At 39.3% G+C, this 23,272-nt stretch overlaps 1 protein-coding gene across 2 annotated transcripts in view; it reads left to right on the forward strand.

Annotated features, from left to right (window-relative positions):
- The window catches only part of usp22 (ubiquitin specific peptidase 22), a 70,637-nt gene that overhangs the window by 26,439 nt on the left and 20,926 nt on the right, over positions 1-23,272 (forward strand). For both annotated transcript variants that reach the window (XM_030121449.1, XM_030121450.1), the window contains exons 3-6: positions 8,342-8,455; positions 13,322-13,423; positions 22,065-22,231; positions 22,325-22,472. In XM_030121449.1, coding sequence (XP_029977309.1) covers positions 8,342-8,455; positions 13,322-13,423; positions 22,065-22,231; positions 22,325-22,472 — 531 coding nt within the window. The remainder of the gene's footprint in view (positions 1-8,341; positions 8,456-13,321; positions 13,424-22,064; positions 22,232-22,324; positions 22,473-23,272) is intronic.

Here is a 23,272-nt window from a genome sequence, read left to right on the forward strand (position 1 = left end):
TACTGTGAGGCATTCAAAAACACTCGGTAAATTACAGTGTTTACCATAAACAAACATTGAGCATTCAAAAATACATAGCATGTGGGGTGCCTGTTAATGCACAAATGACTGAACAATATTTTGTAAGTACAGAGTGCACCCTCCGTTACCCCCCCCCTCACTGATCTCCTTCACTGTACCGAAAAAGTATCAAAAATGTATTGAAACGAAGACCCCTGTACCAAAAACGTACCAAACCGAAATTTTTCTATACCATTACACCCCTATTATTAAATCATAGAAAACAGAAGTTACGTTGTCAAACATGAGTTGAAGACAACTAGCAACATTGTACCTGTGGTGCCATTGTACGATAGTATGATAAGTAGAACTTGTCTGTCACCACTATCCATTTGTAAAGTACCATTTAATCATGCATTGTGCAGGTAATAATTTGAGCCAACATGTGAGGCATGAAGGGAAAAGCATGTATTTGTTTGGCCTGTCAAGCGTGATTAAATTCATACAGCGGTAGTGAACTGCAGCCTTCACATTGTAGCATGGTCTGGTAGGAGGAGAAATGTCATGAACGGCAGCATAACCACCAGTGTTGGGCAAAAAGTAATTAGTTATAGTTACTAATTACTTTTCCAAAAAATTAATTGAATTAGTAATGAAATTACTTTTTCACAAATGTAATTAGTTACCAGGGAAAGTAATTATTGTTAATTGTTAATTATTATTATACTTTTTTGAAAAACCTTCAAATATGTAAAGGAAACTGATTTTTGAGCGTGTTTCACAGCCCGTTGCATAGAGTAGAACAGCAGACAGGTACTGAAGACCAGGACTGTGGTGAGGCTGGGGTCCACCAGGGCCCGGCTGGGGTCCACCAGGGCCAGGCTGGGGTCCACCAGGGCTCGGCTCGGGTCCACCAGGGCTCAGCTCAGGTCCACTACAGCCCGGCTTTTCCACCACATAAGTGCACATCTGCATTTATAGAAGCAGATGCTCCTCCAGTTAATCCCACATCTCCACTTTTTTCAGTCGCTCCTCCCTGATCCAGCGGTAAATGTCTCCAGTCAGTTGGACTCACTGATAATTCCTCCCCTAAATTAGCTGATAACTCCTCCCCTAAATTAGCTGATAACTCCTCCCCTAAAATAGCTGAGTACAGAGCTGCGTTCAGGTGCCTGTGTTGTGCTGGAACAACTCAAACTTGCAGATGTCATTAGTGGTTCAGGTGAAGGGGGTGTGGACAACTCAGACTCATGGACACACAGGTGAAACATGAAGGCAGTGTGGGTGATTTGAATAGAAGAACAGCATGTAAACAAATGGCTCGCAAGGAATTGGTTGTTATCATTCACTTGAAAGAGCCGTTCAAAAGACTCGACTCGTCCATGAACATCACATCTCTCGTGCCTGGCTGAGCGAGCCAGGATGGATAAAATCTCCCAGCATACCTCACAACATTTGAATACAGACATAAAATTGTGCCTAGTAGATTGTCAGGGAATGTTTCTATTCATTTGGCGAGTTTGGTGGCGATCGGGCTTGTGAAGGCTGAGGAAAACCTGTACAAACGCCCTCCTGTGCTGCAACATCGATTGGACACCGGACGGACATGGAACGTGCATTATAGTAGGATAACAGGAAGTTTGATTCTACCATCACTATGTACGTATGAACTCTGAAATAAATCCAATAATGGACAGGAGCGTCTAAACCAGGGTTTACGATTATCGTACTTATCAAGTGCATGTAAATGTGTTAGATCTGATTATTACAATTATCTGATTACTCCCAGGTATTGGACTTTTATGGTTATGGAAACAGACTCATTGAGCCTGTTTACATTCACACCAATACTCCGATTGTTATCCGATTCCTGGAGTTGATCAGATTCTCCAAGTGATCATGTAAACAGGATAATCTGACAGGCTTTATGCCATAACAGCAGTTATCTGATTATGAGAAACTGGATTAACACACCGAGATTTCTCCCCAAGACTCTGATGTCTTCATGCATGTATGCATGGTAATAGGATTTATTTTGTTCTTTTACGTCTGTGCATGGGTAAATATAATTAAAAATAGTAGAGAAGGGAAGTTACGTAGTCAAACGTGAGTGGAAGACAACACGAAGTTTAAATTTATCATCACTACATATGTACGTACTCCGAAAGAAATGATAATGGACTGGAGCGCCTAAACCAGGGTTTTTCAATTATCGCATTTCTTAAGTGCACATAAATGCGTTCTGATTATTACAATTATCTGATTACTCCCAGTTATCAGACTTTTACGGTCATGGAAACAGACTCAATGATAGGAGGACATTTGGGTGTTTCATCTTCCATGGAGAAGGGCATAATTAACAGACATCTGGATGTATTTAAGTGAATAAAGGCATGACTATAGTTAATGCATAATTATATCCAGACACATTGAGGACTCCTCTGGGCTCTGAGGCCTCTGGGTTGGACCAGGACTCGGTGGAATCACGGGTTTGGCCCAAACCAAGGACCATCCAGACTGCCGCCAGCAACACATTCAGAGGCCAGGGTCTGTCATGGTCTGAGGGTGTGGAAGTGTCCTTTAAGATGTTTGACGACAGCTTTGCCAAGTACATCCGTGGATATTTCACCAAGACAGCGTTAAACCACATTTTGCACACATGCCAAATGCCTGATGCAGCCCACACTTCCCTCCAACAGAAAATGTGTAGACCATCTTCAAACCCAAAATGTGGATAAATACTCCATAATATTACACACCTTCAGACTTATTTACAGAAAGAATGAGACAAGATGAACCTGAAACATTTCATCCCTTGGTATCTTCAGTCCGTGAATGTCCTTTAAGGATTAAGAGGAAATGGCAACTTTATAAAACAGTACATGGTTTTATATTGACAACATTTTTGGTTTTTTTAGCAAGAATCACGATTGAAATAAGTATTGTTATCAGTGGTAAACGAGTCAGAGATAATTAACTCAATGCTGTTTTTAGTTTTAGCTTTTTTCTAATTTGGGCTTGTACATGTATCATGTATTAAGAATTTTCTTTTCTGGGTAAATATCCAGTTCCTTGGGTAACGTTTTAACACTGTTTGTCTGTAGACGACAAAAACCTGATTTGCCTTTGTCTCATGTTGGCAGGATTCATACAATATGTATTTGCTGTGGATCTTTTTTTTTTTTTTTTTTTTTTGTCAGAATCACTTCTGTTTTTACCCCTTTGGCCAGAACAGGCCGAAGGGGTATGGTAATCGTTTTGTCATCTGTCCATCTGTTTGTCCATTCAATGACATAATCGCATTATTTGAAGAATGCATTGAGATATCCACACCAATTTTTTTACTGTGGATGCATCTTGGCATGGAGCAGAAGCATATTAAAAACAGGTCATCTTTACCTACTTTTTCAAGGTCAAATGTAGACCTGACCCTTTTGTTGGGGCGATATGTTTGCTTGAATCGGGCTTGTGCAGTTATATTGTCTGAGTACTTTCAAATGCAAATATGTATGTAATAAGTTTTACACAAAGACAATCTAATCTAAATTATAGGGCAGTAACTTTCAACAGAATCTTACACTCTATTTGGCTGAGGGGGATTAAAAGTGCACAGCACGTTATGTTCTTAAATAATGCAGCACATTGTGTTTTTTATCATCTTCTTCATTGGCATGTGTTCAAAGTGAGAACTGTGAAAGTTGTATCTCCGATCACCAAATAATAGATTTGCAACAGACACAATCTGGATGGTTCCCAATCTGAACAAAGATGTGGGTGTTTGCTTGAATACTAAGAACAGTTGGCTCTAACCCCCCCCGCTACTCCCACAGGGACACACAGCCTGGAAGAATCACAACATTATTCAGAAATCACTGAATTATGGCAGAGAAAGGTGATGATGTAGTGTGTGTGTGTGTGTGCGTGTGCACATGTGCATCCAAAGTTAAACCTCAAATAACTCTAATATAACATAAGCAAAATTTGCAGGTGACTGACATATTAAAAGAAAATCCAACATGAATCACCATATTTTACAAAAATCCATCATGTTATTTTCATGCTTCTCAATCCATTTTGCAGAGCATTTTGTCTTTTCCTGCTTATTCAATCATGTTAATAAAAAAATGTTACGCCACAGAATGCACATGACAATAAATATCATCACTATTTAAGTCTCAAGATCGCTTTAAAAAATTTTTTTTTTAAAAAACTAGACAGTTACTTGTGATTTTAACTTTGAAAAAAAAAACGTAAGGTGAAATCAAAAGACGAATTTATAAAAAGAACATTGCAATTGATTTAACAAGATGTAAACAATGGAAAAGATGGAGTAAGAGGAAAATTGTACAAAAGGATGAAAAACGATGTCAAAGACGTAATGAGATGAAGATAACATGAATATTACATAAAAGAGGTATCAAAAGAAAACTAAGTGAAAGATGCAACAAGATAAAAACAAGTGGTGCCAGGCACAACAACCCCAACCCATCACACATGTTGTAGCTCATTTTGGCATCGATCCACATGCCATCATGTCTATGCATGTGCTGATATCAGCATATCAATTGCCTCTATATTTGCCCAGTTTGAAGTAAATTGAAACAAAATTTATGCTTTTATAGACATTTGAAATTTTGCCCATTAGAAGTAAATGAGTGGAAAAAGATTTTAAAAAATGCATACAAAATTTTAACTTTGACCTCAAAATGTAACAAATCTGTTCTAGGTCACTGGCAATCTACAAACCCAATTTGCTGTGAATTCAACCAATAGTTTTGCTGCTGCAGGCATTTGAAATTTTGACCATTATAAGTAAAGTAACACATTAACACTTGGGAATCCACGGGTTCTAGATGCAGTAGAGTTGATAAAATGGGGAGCAGAGCTAAGCTTACTGGTGCAATGTACAGATTAGGAAAAAATATAATGGCCCTCATTTTGTTTTGTTTTGAAATCAAAAGTAACAGATAAAAATGCATTCATAGTTAACCTTATATATTTGTTTGAAAGGGCTTCATATCATTACTGTATGACTTCATCACAGTACTTCACTAAGCTTACTGGTGTAACACACTAATGCCGCGTTTCCTCTACATGGAACCGGCTCGACTCAGCTCGGCTCGACTTGACTCTGGTACCAGGTCCTATTCCTGGAGACCGTTTCCATTACAGCATACTGCTGACTTCACAGTACCTGGACATCATAGCGATGCGGCATGTTACTTCTGTGTCGTCTGCTCAGAGTTGCTGATAAACTCGCTCGTTGCGCGTTGTCTCGTCAAACTCATGCAGAATTTTTTTGTCGGCCTCCAAAGACTGAATCTCCTCGACCGACCATGGTGTAGTTTTACAGGCTGTCATCATGTGGATTAACCTACCGCTATACTTCCTGTCAACTTCTGCATCTGTTTTTTGTAAAACGGCGTGTCACAGAAACGACTCTCTGACCAATCAGTGGTCTGCAGTGTTTACACGTCACGTTTTAGTATCTGTTCCCCAGTCTTGGAACCTCAGTGGAGATGATACCAAAAAGTACTAGTACCAGGTACCAGATTTCAGGTCCTTTTTTGTAATGGAAACACAAAAAGGCCGAGTCGAGTCGAGCCGGTACCATGTAGTGGAAACGCGGCGTAAGACTCTAAGACACAGGTGTCAAACATGTGGCCCGGGGGCCAAATCCGGCCCGCCAAAGGGTCCAGTTCAGCCCTTGGGATGAATTTGTGAAATGCAAAAATTACAGAGAAAATATGAACAATCCTTTTAGTTCAGGTTCCACATTCAGACCAATTCAATCTCAAGTGGGCAGGACCAGTAAAATATTATCATAACAATCTATAAATACTCAAAACTCCAAATTTTTTTCTCATAGTAAATGTAAATAATTTCATGTATTTACACTAAAACAAAGTATAATTTCAAAAACAATGTGAATAACCTGAACAAATATGAACAACCTGAAATTTCTTAAGAGAAATAAGTACAATTTTAACAATATTCTGTTTGTTATTAAATGTTGTGTGTGTTTGTAGATCCACTGTGATCAGTAAGTTATAATGAACATGTGTAAATGATAAACTGAGGCAGAATATTGTTAAAATTACACTGATTTTTTCAGTTTGTTCATGTTACTCACATCGTTCGAAAGGACAGTTTGTAGATGTAAACCTTTTCATAATGTAAATGTACTTTTTTCGCTCTGAAACACAGAGAAAAGTTTGGAATCGACATTATTTATATATTATCATGTTATATTATTATATATGATATATTATTTTCCTGGCCCGGCCCACTTCAGATCTAATTTAGCTGAATGTGGAACTGAACTAAAATGAGTTTGACAGCCCTGATCTAAGACTGGAGTAAGATGCTGTTTAGCTAGGTGGAGAGGTAGGTAACCCTGGGTTACAAAAAAATGTTTTTTGCAAGTTGTCTAGGTTTTTTCAACTGAATTAGGACCTTTTTGCACCGCTAAATCCAAAAATGACATCTGTTTTTCTCAATCAGGTCAGGTGTTTTTGCTAATTTGATTTTGAAAAATTTGATCTTCTCACAAAATATAATAATTAATACCAAAATAAGATTGGTAAGCACACTTTATGAAACTTGTGACTTGATTCCTGTTAGGTACAATGGTGTATTCAGCGCAGATGTAGCAGAATACGTCAGGCTTATTTTTGCAAGATCTTCTAGTCGAAGCCATTTCATTCACCTGTAATATTAAAAAAACCATGAATCATAAATTGGCAAAAGTAAAATCTTCAGAACTCGTTTATTGCAAGAAATATGAAAGAATTTTGTATCATATGATGTGAAAATGCCCATAAATGTAAGCAAAAATGTTCAAAAGCCAATATGTTGCATAGTTCAGAAAGTTGACCTGATTGAGCAAAATTAATGTGATTTTTGGATTCAGCACCAAAATTATCCTAAATCAGCTCAGAAAACTGAAACAATACATTTGTTGTTGACCAGTGTAATTGTTGGCATTAATATGAGTATGTTGACAATGTTCTGTCTGTCTATAAGATGGCTTTCTTTCTTTCTTTCTTTCTTTCTTTCTTTCTTTCTTTCTTTCTTTCTTTCTTTCTTTCTTTCTTTCTTTCTTTCTTTCTTTCTTTCTTTTGTTTTATTTGTATTCTCCACATAATAGAATGTGAGCTGCATATGAAACACTGCAGTGTTTGGAGGATGTCGCTGCAGTGGAGGCTCTTGGGGTGTCTATGACAAAGGCTGGCTTTGGCAGATGTGAAGAATCTGCCAGTTTGTTTGGTTTTTTTAATGAAGCTTCCCTTTTTACTCTGCGTTATCACTCAACTCAGGAAGACCCCCCTCTGGTATATATGTGTTTGCGTGTGTTTGTGTGCGTGTGTGTGTGTGCGTGTGCGTTTTTTTTTTTCCTGTGGAGTGTAATTGTGAGTTTAATTAGGTTAGCTGCTGAATTAAAAGCAGCAAAAAATGGAGTGAGAAACAGTCACTAATACAGTCGGAGAGAGAAGATGTAAAAAACAAACAAAAAAAAAAAACCAGGGGCAGATCTCAGCAGACTGGCGAGGTGGTAATTAAGCCGTCTTCATCACACCCTGTGGAATTAGCCTCCATTTAACACAGCCCCTCCTCCTCCTTCCTTTTTCCCATCTTTTTCTTCAAACCACTTTCGGTCTTTTTATTTACAGCAATTTGGTACGTTCTGTTTTGCCCTCCTCTCGTTCCCATGGTTACCTGATGACCCTTTTGATATTCAGAATTTTTCCTAATTGCACCACAGGTTTTCATTCATCTCTATTTCTCTGTGGGTTCATCTGTGTAGCATCTTCATATATGAAGTTTTACAGACTGGGTTATTTCCTCTGTCTGCTCTTGTTTCCTATTTCCTCCCCGTCTATTCCCTTCTCATTCCCTCTGTTTTATACCTGCAGAGAATGGCAGGAATGAAGCTGGGAGGCAGGTTGTCATGACAACAGCAAACAGGTAGCTGCAGGGCACGGACCAGGTGAGGAGGGAGATGAGGAGATGAGGGGGAAAAAAAGCAGGTGTCTGGTCTGGATGAGGATTTAACGGAGTGCATGTGGGAAAGATTGCCTTGGCGTCCTCTTCTGTCTCCTGAGGTGAATCTCTCTGACACCCTTGCATAGTGTTAACAGATAGCGGATGTGTCAGCAGATAAGCCGCCCAACCTGGCAATGTGGCCCGAATGGACAATGACAGAGAAAATGAAACAGTTTAGCAGTTCAGCTTTTATTCACACACAGGCCTTTGACGAGCACATCCTCACATTTCAATAAAAACCACTCTAAACCGACTTTTGATGCATCCAGTCTCTCTGCTTTCTGTGTGTTTGCAGCTATTGACCTGCTGTATGGAGGCATTTACTGCTTTATGTGCCAAGACTACATCTATGATAAAGACATGGAACAGATTGCCAAGGAGGAACAGAGAAAAGCCTGGAAAATGCAAGGTATGGAAGTACAAGTACATCCATGTACACAGTGTTATGACTAGGGATGTAACGATTACCGGTATAACAATAAACCGCGGTAAAATTGCAGATGGTTAGTATTACTGTTTAAATTCTAATTATCATGATAACCGTGTTTGATTACCGGACTTTTCCGGAGAAAACACCTATGTAAAGATCTGCTTTTATGTCAAATATTTGAGTATAGTTTTAATTTATTACAATTTTAATTTTCTAAACCTAATATTTGGAACCAATATTCACTTTTAAAGTCTTTGAAAAGGTTCGTTAAACATCTGTGTGTTATTTATGCAATAAATTATATACATTTTTCAAATCGGATTTTATATATTTTTTTGTGTGTTTTTTGTCCCTTTGTGTTTTTATAGTAGGTTAAAGTGAAAAAATAATAGACAGATGATATAGATGAAGTTGTGCTGAAAAAACAGATCCCAAACATGGGTATAGTAAACATTTGTTTCTATAGTATATAAAGGCCAAATCAAAAGGACTGAAAAACAGACAAAATAGACTCAGACCACTAAGGGTTAATATTTGAATGTTTCTGCCAAGAGAAAGTGCATTGTGCCAATAATTTTATTTGGGTTTTTTTGTTGTTTTTTTTACATACAACTTGGTTAAGTTATTTCAGTGTGTGTATTAGTACTTTTTGAACATTTTGAGCACAGTTTCAATAACACCGCGATAATAATGATAATCGCAACAATTTTGGTCACAATAACCATGATACGAAATTTTCATATCGTTACATCCCTAGTTATGACACATTTACCTGTAGAGCAGGGGTGTCAAACTCATTTTGTTTCAGGGGCCACATTTAGCCCTCTTGCTGTGAAGCGGGCCGGACCAGTATAACAATGACATAATAACCTACAAGTAATGACAAAATAATGACAAGTTTTTCTGTTTGTTTTAGTATAAAAACCCCCATTAAATTGTGAAAATATTTACATTTTACAAAAAAGATGTGAATAACCTGAAGAAAAATGACTGCACTTTTAACAATCTTATGCCTCGACTTACTTATTCTTATTTATTTATCTATTACACGCAGTGTTACACAAACATTTGTTAACAGGCATAATATCCTACAAATTTGGAGTTTGGAACTAAAATTAGAACAGTTTCTTCAATATTACATCACAACATAGTGGATATATAAATGCACAAAACCTTTAGTAACGAGTATAATATTGTTAAAATTGCACATTTCAGGTTGTTCATATTTGTTTTTATTTATATATTTACTTGCATTTTATTGTGAAAGGATAGCTTTGTAAATGTGAATGTTATTAATTATTATTTTTTCATTTACTCACATTTTTTCTGCATACTTTTTCAAGAAGAAAATTTGTAGGTGTCATTATTTATAATTTACTATGTTATTATTTTACTTGAGATCACATTGGTCTGTATGTGGAGCCTGAAATAAAATGATTTGGACAATTTTGTCTATTAATATCTTCAGTGTAATTTTTGCACTTTCATCCCGCGGGCCAGATTGGAACCTTTGGCGGGCCGGATTTGGCCTGTGGGCCACGTGTTTGATACCCCTGCTGCAGAGTATTACACCCACTGGTTTTGGTGTGTTAATTAAAGGGAAAACGCTCCAGTGTTTCCCATTAATTACACAGACTGTGGCAGGACACCATCGTCTCCTGATGAATCCAATAGACTGTGGACAGAGGACTGACTCTTTACAGCAGGGGTGTCAAACATGCAGCCTGCGGGCCAAAACCGGCTCCCTGAAGGGTCCAGTCTGGCCCATGAGATGAATTTGTCAAATGTAAAAATTACACTGAAGATATTAACAATCAAGGATCTTAAAATCATTTTAGTTCAGGGGCCACATTCAGACCAATTCAATCTCAAGTGGATCGTCCAAGTAAAATGATAGCAGAAGAACCTATAAATGACAATTCCAAATTTTCCTCATTTTTTAGTGTGAAAAAAGTAGAATTACGTGATAAAAATGTTTAAAATTACAAATAGGGATGCAAATTATCAATCAATCCATTAATCATTAGTTGGTTGACCTTATCGATTGATTAACGATAAATTGATAAGCGGCGATTTTCCTGAGAACCTGGATTTCTTTTTCAATATGGTCCATAAGAATAAAAGCTAAACATTGTTTATATACTTCATGAAAAAACCAGGTCATATTCCTTAATGATTGATTTATTGAACCATTGGATACAGTCAGTGTTTCCTGTGGAATTCATCTGTTGGTGTGGCGCTGTGGAATGGGATGGTGCACGCGCGTGCATTTCGTCGGTGGGTGGGTTGCTCGCGTGCGTTTTGTTGGCAGTGGGGGGGGGGGTGCACACGCGCGTGCATTTCGTTGGTGGGGGGGGGCTACTCGGCCGCAGGCGGGGGATGTGTGCGTGTTGGTTGGTAGCCAAGCGCGTGCATGCGTCACTTTCCGTCCTACTTATGATACTATGGGGAGCGATGCAGTCTGTACCCCTGCAAAAGTGAAAGTGAAACTTTTCACTCATTTATCTTTTCCCCACCTTAGTCGCGGGTGCACCGCTCCCACAAACAGACCAGTCGGTCTGTGTTTGGCTCCACCATGTCCATACAGACATTCTAACTCATCAACGCTATGATCCGGTTCAATGAGCGGCTATCCCAGCCGCATCGTCGCAGTGCGGACAAACCTGCAGCCTTCAGACAGGTGTGGACAGGTGGACAAGGGCAATTAACCGACAATTAATAATTTAATCGAGCAAATTCTCAATTAATCAATTAATCGACAATTAATCATTAGTCGATTAATTGTTTATATCCCTAATTACAAACTATCTTCACAAGAACGTGAATAATCTAAACAGCTATGAACAACCTAAAATATGTGAAATAACCATCAGGGATGTTAATTCACAACATGAGTCATAACATTGACTGATCAGCCATAACATTACAACCACTGACTGGTAAGAAGATTATTTCAGTACAGCAGCAGCTGTAAGTAGGTCCTGGAAACTGTTTTGTAGCACTTAAATGATCTCCATAAGGATCTAATGCTACGTTAAGACAGCAGGTCTTAATGTTCAATTTGGATTTTTGGGCGAAATCTGATTTTTTTGTGTACTCGTTCATATTACAGATTAAATGCGACTTCTATCAGTTTTGAGTATGAACTGAATGCGACTCTGAAGTGACCCGCATGTGCAAAAGAAGTCCTGACATAATACGTGACCACACAGGCACACACTGCGTTTACAGAAGTTTGTTTTTCCCGCCACTCCTCCTTCTGGGATGCAGAATTGTGACATTTTTCGCATTTTAATGACGTAAAGGTCGGATAAATGCGACCTGGCCATTCAGACTGAAGTCGCATTGCAAAATATCAGATACGTATCAGATTTAGGACCACATATGAAAGTAGCCTGGGTCAGATTTGAAAAAATTGGATTCATGCTGTTCAAACTGTGTTTAACAGATCGGATACAGGTCACATATGGGCAAAAAAATCCGATCTGGGCCACATTTGCCTTCAATTTGAACGTAGCCTGAGTGACTTTGACAAGGGTCAGATTGTGAAGACCACATGACTGGATCAGAGCATCTCCTCAACTGATATTTACACTGCACAAGACATTAATCAAACAATATTGCCTAAAAGTGCCTAATATATCTCACCCACTGACAGTTGCCATTATTACAAAATAATCAATATTATTGCCCTTTTAGCCTGTCAGTGGTCACAGTGTTATGTCCTCTGTGCACTCATGAGGTGTATCTGTATTTATCTGTTTGTATCTGTCACACATATTTAACCCTCCACCCCTTTGAAAACATCTGTGTCCTGTCATATCAGTGTTATTACAGTATGCTCAAAGGGAATTCTGGAGTTTTTGCAGTGAAGTATGCATCATAACCCTATATAACACCCTAACAGCCTGATCACAATCCAGGGTACCAGAAAGGGTGCACATATAGATAAAATAATAATACTGCTCTATCAAAAAATCAGACAGGCCATTTTATTTGTCTGATATTTCTCTTCTAAAGTCCAAAATATTTATGTATTCTGGTGTCTCCTATAAATGTGTCAGGCTTGTGCCCCTGTCAGATCCTAAATTCTTGGATGTACGGACACTCCAGCCTAATAGCCTTCATATTTAATGCCTACACAGATATACAAATGTTTCAGCACTCAGGAGAATCATGCATTGTTTATTGCACAGATGTGGTGTCCAAAGCATGCCTGCTGAAAAATTCCATATATTGACAGAAACAGTCAAATCAGAGCCACATATTTAGAATGTGGTGTACGGACACTACTTGGTGTACGGACTCTGATCAGTTTTTGTTTTTTTGTTTTTTTGTTTTTTTTGTTTATGCATTTGGCAGATACTTTTTTCCAAAGCGACTTACAGGGGAAAACCAATCAAATCACTCAATCAATCAAATTTTATTTATATAGCGCCAGATCACAAAAAAGTTATCTCTTGACATTTTATATATAGAGTTGGTCAAAACCAGACTCTAAGCCAATTTACAGAAGCCCAACAGAAGTTTTATCCGACTTTCTTCAAATTTGGAGGATTGCAAGATCTAGTAATAAGATGGCCAAAAACACATTTGGGGAATGGTTTTGGGGGGATCTGTTTGCAATACTGATTAATAACTGATGCAAATATACTTGTATACCTTGATTGTGATCAGGCTGTAAATTTAGTTAGAAATGACAGTAACTATATGTTTACTCTCATTAGATAAAGTGATTGTGACTAATGTATCAGTGTCCACAGATACAGTCGACCTCTGTTGGACACACATTATTTGTCCCAGTGACTGGAGGCGTTTTCTTAAAGGTATGTGTTTTTGTTCCAGGCATCGGGGAGAAGTTCTCAACCTGGGAGCCCACAAAGAGGGAGCTAGAGTTACTCCGACATAACCCCAAGAGGCGGAGAATCACCTCCAACTGTACCATAGGTCAGTCTCATGCATGTGTCTGTGTACTTACTCCTGACTGAAGTGTATATGGCTACAAAGACGTATCATGAGCCCATCGATCAAACCACTTCCATAGGTGGTCTATAGCAGTGATTCTCAGCTGGTGAGTTGCAATCCAAAAGTGGGTCGCAAACCCATTTTCAGTGGGTTGTGGGCCTTTGGATAAAAATAATGTTAATAAACCAATCCTGTGCTTTATTTTTTTGTGGAGCTGAGCCCCGTCCATTCACAATCCCTAACAGTAGGTGGCGGTAATGCACTGTAATGATAATTAACACCAGACATTTCACAGAATAAAAAAAGACCCACAAGTTTGGATTCATATCATGGAGAAACTCAGGTATGACAAAGACTCCGTCAGATTTAGTTTTACCTCCACTGGACAAAAACCTCAGGGTGTTTAATTCTTCAATACGTGACTGAATAAACTTTCAATTTTCCACTTTTTAGTTTTGGTTCAAATGGGCCTAATTTAGTGTTAAAGGGAATATTTCCATATTTCTCATCGCCACCTGCTGGTCAGTTTGGTTCATCATTAAACTTGTCTTCTGTCTTTTTCATACTGTGATATTCTGTTTTATCTCAGGTTCAAAACACACCATCTATATATTAAATACATTTGAGAAGTTTGGGTCTTGTCAGTGAGGGGTGATAGTGGGTCCTGAAGCGCGACCAGAGCACATTTGACCACATATCTGTCTGTAATTTAAACACTAATGTGCCCTGATGCATCCCCAACAGAGCTGTAACAGGAAAATGTTTTATCAGCGAACAACATGGAGGCCAGTGTTTGCACAGAAGCAGGAATGATCTCTACAATTATAACATATTTAGAAAGATTTGTCTTTTCAGAGTTAGCCTGTGACAAACACTTCTAGTGCTTATCTGGTTGTCAGGGTTTGTACAGGTGCTTGAAATCCTTGAAAATACTTGAATTTCAATGTTGTGTTGTCAAGGTCTGAAAAGTGTTTGAATTTCAGTTTAAGTGCTTGAAAGTGCTTGTAATTATAACTCTAATGTGATTTATTTATTTATGTTCAATACTAACTGTCAGGTTAAACACCAAGCCAGAGCTACTTATTGAGAAGTGGTACATTTTGAAAAATAAAACTTTTTGTCAAAAAAAAAAGAAAATTAGTGGGAGTTCTCAGGTTGACTCTTGGTACATTTTTATCTAAATCTTTGTCACATTGCGAGTTTGTCTGAAGAATGCTAAGTAACTTCCCTTTTTTTTTTTTATAAAACTTTCCATTCTCCTTTAATTTCTAAACTTTTTGCTATCATGAAACACAGTTTTAGATGTTTATAGCATAATACAATGGACATAATTGTGATAAAAAAGTGAAAAAATAATCATGAGTATATGTATACCTGTAGATATATGTATTTTACCCCAGTGTTAAGGTGGTGTGCTGGAAAAATTTGAAAATGACCTTTAAAAGTACTTGAAAAGTGTTTGAATTTGACCTTGAACATGTGTACGAACCCTAGGTTGTATGCTTGTCAGGCTCTTTGAGTTTTTGGAAGAAGTGATGTACATTCGAGGAAAAAAGAAACGCACCATTTTCATTTTCTCGATTTTTTTCAGAAATATGACAGTTATTGCAAAATTGCAAGCTACAATGAGTTCAGTCCTATTCTGAGTCCAAATGAAATGATTGTTTTCCTGGTTCCGGTTGATTGATTTTGATTAGCAATAAGAACTGTATTTGTGTATTCGTCACCCATGTCTGCTCAGGAGTCAAACTCACAGATGAACTGGACCTCTCCTCAATTGTGCACAACCATTCCCTATAAAAAGACACCAAAATGGAGCAAAAACACATTTGTTCACAATGCCAAGACTACTGCAACTGGAGAGAGAGAGGAAAACAATCATTTCATTTGGACTCAGAATAGTACTGAACTCATTGTAGTTTGCAATTTTGCAATAACTGTCATATTTCTGAAAAAATCAAGAAAATGAAAGTGGTGCGTTTCTTTTTTCCTTGAGTGTAGTAGCAACAAATCCCAACAATCCCAAAACTAAACACCTTTGAGGTGTATTAAAGACATGAGTGTAGATGTGTTTTGGATGTAAACTGGGTCTGTATGACAAAAGTATGGAGTATCTCAGTACTTCTGTCCATGTAGTGTCATTTATTAAGTATTATGTAGATGCACGACTAATACCATACCTCTGGACACAGTTAGTTGTAGCTAAAATGACATAGTATGGATAAAGGAAATAGAGCTGCCTTTACCTTCAGTCCACACCAGAGTCTCAGACTGGACATGTGGATGTTGACCTAAGGCCTCATTTATGCTCTTCGTTAAAGACGTAGACGGGTACAGACGGAGCGTTCAGTCTGTCCTCTGTGTTCATTACATCTATTTCTGTCTGTTCTCCGGGAGTTTGTGGATATGAACCCAGATGGAGAATACTTTGCAGTACCACTGGAAACCACAGGGATTGAGAATGAGATTTGAAGAAAATAATTTCCAGAAATAGCAGAACTTTTCCAACAGCGACCGTGTAAGTTTATGACAAACTACCGACACATTTACGACAGTTTTCTGTGTGGAGTTTGCATGTTCTCCCCGTGTTTGCATGGGTTTTCTCTGGGTTCTCCAGCTTCTTCCCACCATCCAAAGACATGCACTAGTAGGTTAACTGGTTAATATAAATTGTCCATAGATGTGAATGTAACAATAGGGACTTTTCCATTGGTCATATACACAAAACTTTAATGATATTTACTAAATGGCTAAAAACAGAAGTGCATAATGCCATTAAATCACAAATGTGATGATTTGCTTATTATTGCAAGATATCATGAGAAGTCATTCCATAAACATAATGACAAACATAAATATCATGTTAATTTTCAGATATATAGTACTCTGTACTCTATAGTACTGTATCCTTGCAGCTCGATTCCTTGGAATCATTTGCCTGCCTGCTGAACAATTCTTCTTATCGATTCCACCTTCGTTGCGCATGCGCGATGACGTCACATGTACGCTGTATTGTTTTGGTCAGAACGTAGACAACATGGTGTTGAGACAGAAACGGTCTAAACAGACCACACCAGGTCTAAACAGACCACACCAGGTCCAAACAGACCACACCAGGTCCAAACAGACCACACCAGGTCCTAACAGACCACACCAGGTCCAAACAGACCACACCAGGTCTAAACAGACCACACCAGGTCCTAACAGACCACACCAGGTCTAAACAGACCACACCAGGTCTAAACAGACCACACCAGGTCCAAACAGACCACACCAGGTCTAAACAGACCACACCAGGTCTAAACAGACCACACCAGGTCCAAACAGACCACACAGGTCTAAACAGACCACACCAGGTCCAAACAGACCACACAGGTCTAAACAGACCACACCAGGTCTAAACAGACCACACCAGGTCTAAACAGACCACACCAGGTCCAAACAGACCACACCAGGTCTAAACAGACCACACCAGGTCCAGCTGAACACTGTCAAAGCTTCCATGTCTTCAAAAGGGTGGAATCCCTCCAATATCCTCAAACATTTGTCCACAGCATTTGATTCATTTACAGAAATGTCACATATTTGATTCACTACTTAGCGACGCTTGTGAATGTAGTGGCAGAGTGAACACCGGGCCCAGTTCTGGTTCTGGTGTGGGCAACAAACGTCGTACACAAATACAAGTTTCTGAAGGTAGGGGAAAGAAAATGAGGTGCACAACAACAGGAGACGAGCAGGTTCAACTGGTTCAACGTAGTGGACATGCGGGAACAGAGGAATTAGTAAAGAGTCTGGAGTTTCACTTTCACTGCACACCGCTGCCCCCCCCCCCCCCCCCCCCCCCCCCCGAACCAGGCCTGGCGTCATCTGTTCTTATTATTTGTTCATACTGTATATGTTGTATTTTCTGTGCAGATGGAAATATAAAAGACAGTTAATACAAATACACCCATTTGTACTCTTTAATTCCCTCACCCAATGAGAATCGATAAGAGAATCGATAAGGAATCGGATCGATAAGCAAAATCGGTAATGGAATCAGAATCGTTAAATTCTTAACGATTTCCATCCCTACTCTATCTTGTACTAAATTAAGAAATGATTGGGTTTCCATCATGTGTCCACACATACTGCGCCATGCTTGTGTTAAAACTCATCTTCTTTGCTTGTTGTAACATTAATCAACTTCCTTTTTTTTGTTCACGTGACTCTAGTTGCGTAAAAAGGTCTTTCCATTGCAGTTTTGCACGATATACCAATTTCATAGACCCGAAAAACCACCTCTTGCAAGTATGAAAACCTTTCATTGAAAAACGAAAGTTTTGGCAAAATTAGGCAAATTTTTATGCACGAGTTGTATCTGCGCAATTTGAGGGTCAACAGAAAAGCAACTAGTGATTGGTTGTTTCGTCTCTGTATACCAGCCCTGCGATGAACTGATGACTCGTCCAGGGTGAACCCCGCCTTCACCCATAGGTAGCCGGGATAGGCTCCAACCCCACAACCCTCTCGAGGGTAAAGCGGTTCAGAAAAATGGATGGATGAATTAATGAATATTTAGGACAACTACCCTTTTCAATATCAACATTAGTATTGCATTAGTAAAACCTCTGCTGTCGCCACGTTTGTTATTGCCTTTCTTCTGAAAAAAAAATTTAACTCTTCTCTGTGGTATTCGGCCAGTATGTCAATTAAGTGCAGTGCCCTCTGGTGGATTGATTGACAAATACTCATTCTAACGCAAAGGACGCATGGAAGTATGAAGGCAGTGATGCTAGAAATTTTTAAAAACAGATAACATATTTACATATGTAAAGCGAGCATGAATGAGCCTTAAGCTAACGGCTCATTCTGAGTAAATATTTAGAAAGAACAAAGTCAAGTTGACTTTATAAATGAAGCACTTTAAAAATGACGCAGTCGGCCAAAGTGCTGCACACAGACATAAAAACAAATAAAACACATAAAAGAATTGATAAAAACAATAAAAGTAATTAAACATTAAAACAATAACAGCCAACCTCTCACACTGAGTTGAAAACCAAAGAGACAAAATATGTTTTAAGAGAGGACTGAAAAATAGAAATTGAGGCTTAAAGGCAGTGAGATGAAGGAAGATGATCCCTATGATCCGAACAGCCAGTGTGTATCTGCCTTTGAACAGGCCTTTTACTGTCATCAGGAGCATTCCAGTACTTCAGTTAGCCTTCAGCCATTTCTCCACTAAACGGCATCATTCAGGAGTCGGTGATCTGCAGCCTCACACTCTTCCCTTCAGTTTTTCATCAAAAGCATCACCTCTTTTACCACTGTAGTGTTAATGGAGCATAATCAGGGTTTGAACTTTGATTTCCAGCTGCTAAGACGTCTGTGTTATGGTCATTTAATGATGTAAATTACAGGAAGAAGCACTGAATCCAACTGTGTCATTCACATTTGAGTGGATTTGGAACAAATGTGCATCTCCAATGAGTATGAGTGAGTTTTCTCATTGAAAAGTTTTATAAATGCTCTGTTATTTTATAAAATGACTGACATGAACGGCAGCCTGGATCAAACAGGAGCTGATATGGTGTAATCTGACCATTGTCTTGTGAAAGTCCAAACCAGGGTTAATGTTTTTATTACAGTTGGTTTTGTTAGTTTTTCTTTCTCACTGTAAAGTGATGACGACACAGTCTCTCCCTGGCATTTTGTTAATGTACTTCATTGAACTTCTTCCACCTTCTATTAGTTTTTCTTCCTCTTTTGTTTATTTACTTCAGGGGTGTCAAATATGCGGCCCGGGGGCCAAATCCGGCCCGCCAAAGGGTTCAGTCTGGCCCTGGGGAGGAATTTGTGAAATACAAAAATTACACTGAAAATATTAACAATCAAGGATGTTAAAATAATTTTAGGTCAGTTTATTCTAAAGTGGATCAGACCAGTAAAATACTGTCATAATAAACTATAAATAATGAAAACTGCAAATGTGTCTCTTTGTTTTAGTGTAAAAAATATAAAAATACACAAAAATGTTCACATTTACAGACTAGTCTTTCACAAAAAAAAGTGTGAATCTCTGAAATGTCTTAAGAGAAGTATGTGGAATTTTAATACTATTCTCCCTGTTATTTAATGTTTGGTGTATTTGTAGATCCACTGTGATCTGTGAGTACACATGTATAAATGATAAACTAAGGCGTAATATTGTTAACATTGCACTTATTTTACTAAAGAATTTTCAGGTTCATATTTGTTCATGTTATGTTCAAGTACAATTCGTAGATGTAAACATTTTAATTACGGAATTTTAAGCATATTTTTGCGTGTATTGTAAGATATTTAAGCATATTTAAGTGTACTTTTGCATGTATTGTAGGATATTTAAGCATATTTAAGTGTACTTTTGCATGTATTGTAGGATATTTAAGCATATTTAAGTGTATTTTTGCATGTATTGTAGGATATTTAAGCATATTTAAGTGTATTTTTTATTTTACGGAATTTACTTTTTTCACTAAGAAGTTCTTATCCTATTGTTTATATTACTTTACTGGTCCGGCCCACTTTAGATCATATTAGGGTGGATGTGGCCCCTGAACTAAAATGAGTTTGACACCCCTGATTTAATTTGTCTTTTCATGATGGGGGTGACTTTACATTGGTTCACGTGATTCCTAAACTCTCCCATATCTAGACGTACCCACATTATCCACTATTCCACTCTGTAAATCAACTGGTTCCCTTTGATTCAACTAAAACCACATCTTATATTTGAAGCAAACACCAGCTGATTCATTATAGTTCCTGATTTCGTCAGCCCTCGTCACTGCCCGTTTTATGAAGAACTGACGTTCACATGTTCTCATGTGGGGAATGGCTTTGATAACAGGTAGATGATAAATGTCTGAGTCCTGTAATGAGAGGGATCTGAAACCAAAGGAAGTATGAGGATGAAGCAGCGGTGGGTGGAAGAGACGCAGCATACGTTTAACAACTGGTATGAGTCTGTAGAGACCTGATCTACTGCACAAGCATCCATGGAACTGGTGAAGGAAACAGGAGATGAAGCTGGACGCCTCCTTCACTACCTTTATTCTGTCCTCTCCTCTTTCTTTCTGTCCTCTCCTCTTTCCTTCTTTCCTTTCCTCTTTCCTTCTTTCCTCTCCTCTTACCTTCTGTCCTCTCCTCTTTCCTTCCTTCCTCTCCTCTTACCTTCTTTCCTCTCTTCTTTCCGTCTGTCCTCTCCTCTTTCCTTCTTTTCTCTCCTCTTTCCTTCTGTCCTCTTCTCTTTCCTTCTTTCCTCTCCTCTTTCCTTCTGTCCTCTCCTCTTTCCTTCTTTCCTCGCTGCTTTCCTTGTGTCCTCTCCTCTTTCCTTCTGTCCATTTCTCTTTCCGTCTTTCTTCTCTTTCCTTCTCTCCTCTCCTCTCCCCTTCTTTCCTCTCCTCTTTCCTTGTGTCCTCTCCTCTTTCCTTCTTTCCTCTCTTCTTTCCTTGTGTCCTCTCCTCTTTCCTTCTGTCCTTTCCTCTTTCCTTCTTTCTTCTCCTCTTTCCTTCTTTCCTCTCCTCTTTCCTTCTCTCCTCTTTCCTTTTCTCCTCTCCTCTTCTTTCCTCTCCTCTTTCCTTCTGTCCTCTCCTCTTTCCTTCCTTCCTCTCCTCTTACCTTCTTTCCTCTCTTTCCTCCTGCACTCTCCTCCTCGTTCCTTCTATCCTCTCCTCTTCTTTCCTCTCCTCTTTCCTTCTGTCCTCTCCTCTTTCCTTCTTTCCTCTCCTCTTTCCTTCTGTCCTCTCCTCTTTCCTTCTTTCCTCTCTTCTTTCCTTGTGTCCTCTCCTCTTTCCTTCTGTCCTTTCCTCTTTCCTTCTCTCCTCTTTCCTTCTCTCCTCTCCTCTCCTCTCCTCTCCTCTTCTCTCCTCTCCTCTTTCTTTCTTTCCTCTCCTCTTTCCTTCTGTCCTCTCCTCTTTCCTTCTTTCCTCTCTTTCCTCCTGCACTCTCCTCCTCTTTCCTTCTATCCTCTCCATATTTTCTGTCTCCTTTGCCTTTTTTCCTCTACTGTAATCTGACAAATGTTTCCCTGCGTGTTGTCTGACACTGCCTAAGGGTATTTGGTATTACTTGGTGTGTGTGTGTGTGTGTGTGTGTGTGTGTGCATGTGTGTGTTTGTGTGTGTGTGTGTGTGTGTGTGTGTGCGTGTGTGTTTGTGTGTGTGTGTGTGAGAGTTGTCCATCTTGAAGAACATTGCGACTTTGTTACTGCAGCAGCTGAGAAAAATGATGTAACCATTGGTGTCTTTGTTTCTGTCCTCCTCTCACTGCTTCCCTCTGTCTTATCCTCTATGTCCCACCCACTTCCCTCTGTCTCCTTCCTGTCTTATCCTCTATGTCCCACCCACTTCCCTCTGTCTCCTTCCTGTCTTATCCTCTATGTCCCACCCACTTCCCTCTGTCTCCTTCCTGTCTTATCCTCTATGTCCCACCCACTTCCCTCTGTCTCCTTCCTGTCTTATCCTCTATGTCCCACCCACTTCCCTCTGTCTCCTTCCTGTCTTATCCTCTATGTCCCACCCACTTCCCTCTGTCTCCTTCCTGTCTTATCCTCTATGTCCCATCCACTTCCTTCCGTCTCACTGTCCCACTCCCAGGCCTCCGTGGTCTCATAAACCTGGGCAACACCTGCTTCATGAACTGCATCGTCCAGGCGCTGACGCACACTCCACTGCTGCGTGACTTCTTCCTGTCCGATCGCCATAAATGCGAGATGCAGAGCAACTCTTGCCTGGTGTGTGAGATGTCGCAACTTTTCCAGGAGGTACTACATTTGGTTTGCTTTTGAATTTGTCCCAGTAGATGGATAAACCAATGGAAGGGTTTAACTGTTCTACACACATATCTGTTGTTCCAGTTCTACTCAGGCCATCGCTCCCCTCACATCCCGTTCCGTCTCCTCCACCTGGTGTGGACTCATGCCCGTCACCTGGCCGGATACGAGCAGCAGGATGCACACGAGTTCCTTATTGCAGCGCTGGATGTCCTGCACAGACACTGCAAAGGTCTGGCACACATGCACATAGATGACAGTATGGATCATTAATCATTACAGCTGTCAATCACCTGTTTTTATTTAGAAGAAATAAACATTGTGTCTGTTCTTCATCGTCTGAGATTTACCTCAGAGGTTTCTCAGTCTCAGTTGGTTCCTTATACAAGAGACTTGACTGAATGTTAATATGAAGTTCACATGAATTTAGTGGAAATTGTGGGAAAGACAGCGATTTGAACAGAAATATGTGCTCTGATTTCATACTGGGTTTAATGGGGGAGTTGGATGGAACTCCTGTCACTTTTGAGACTCATAGTTCAAATTCTCCAAATCTCGTGGCCTTCGGAGTCACACTCTGTGAATGATGTGATGAATATGGTGTACTGGTAGAGCAGTGTTTCTCAAGGGGGGCGGTACCACCCCCAGTGGGCGTTGGGACACCTCAGGGGGGTGTTTGGAACGAGAAAGCTCCGAGGGGGGCACTGAGACCGAAACCTTATTTTGTAGAAGTATCAATATTAAGCAGCATGTTATGTCAGTGGTGAATTTCCATGCCCCCTCTCCACCCCTTTGCATTAAGGTGCATCGTGGCTCCCCCCTGGTCTTCAGTGGTAATGTCCGTTGCCCCCCCCTACAGTTGCGAGGGGGGGTGCTACCTATTGTACATACACTACTGGTCAAGAGGTTTAGAACACCCTGGTTTTTCCAGAATTTCATTGAAAATGATGCAGTTTAATGTCTCAGTGTACTCTGAAATTAAAGCATAGAACAAATAAACAATTGTAGTTAAAAAAAAAACATCATGGAATC

The sequence above is a fragment of the Sphaeramia orbicularis genome, chromosome 19 (genome assembly GCF_902148855.1).
Source record: "Sphaeramia orbicularis chromosome 19, fSphaOr1.1, whole genome shotgun sequence".
NCBI classification, from domain to species: domain Eukaryota; kingdom Metazoa; phylum Chordata; class Actinopteri; order Kurtiformes; family Apogonidae; genus Sphaeramia; species Sphaeramia orbicularis.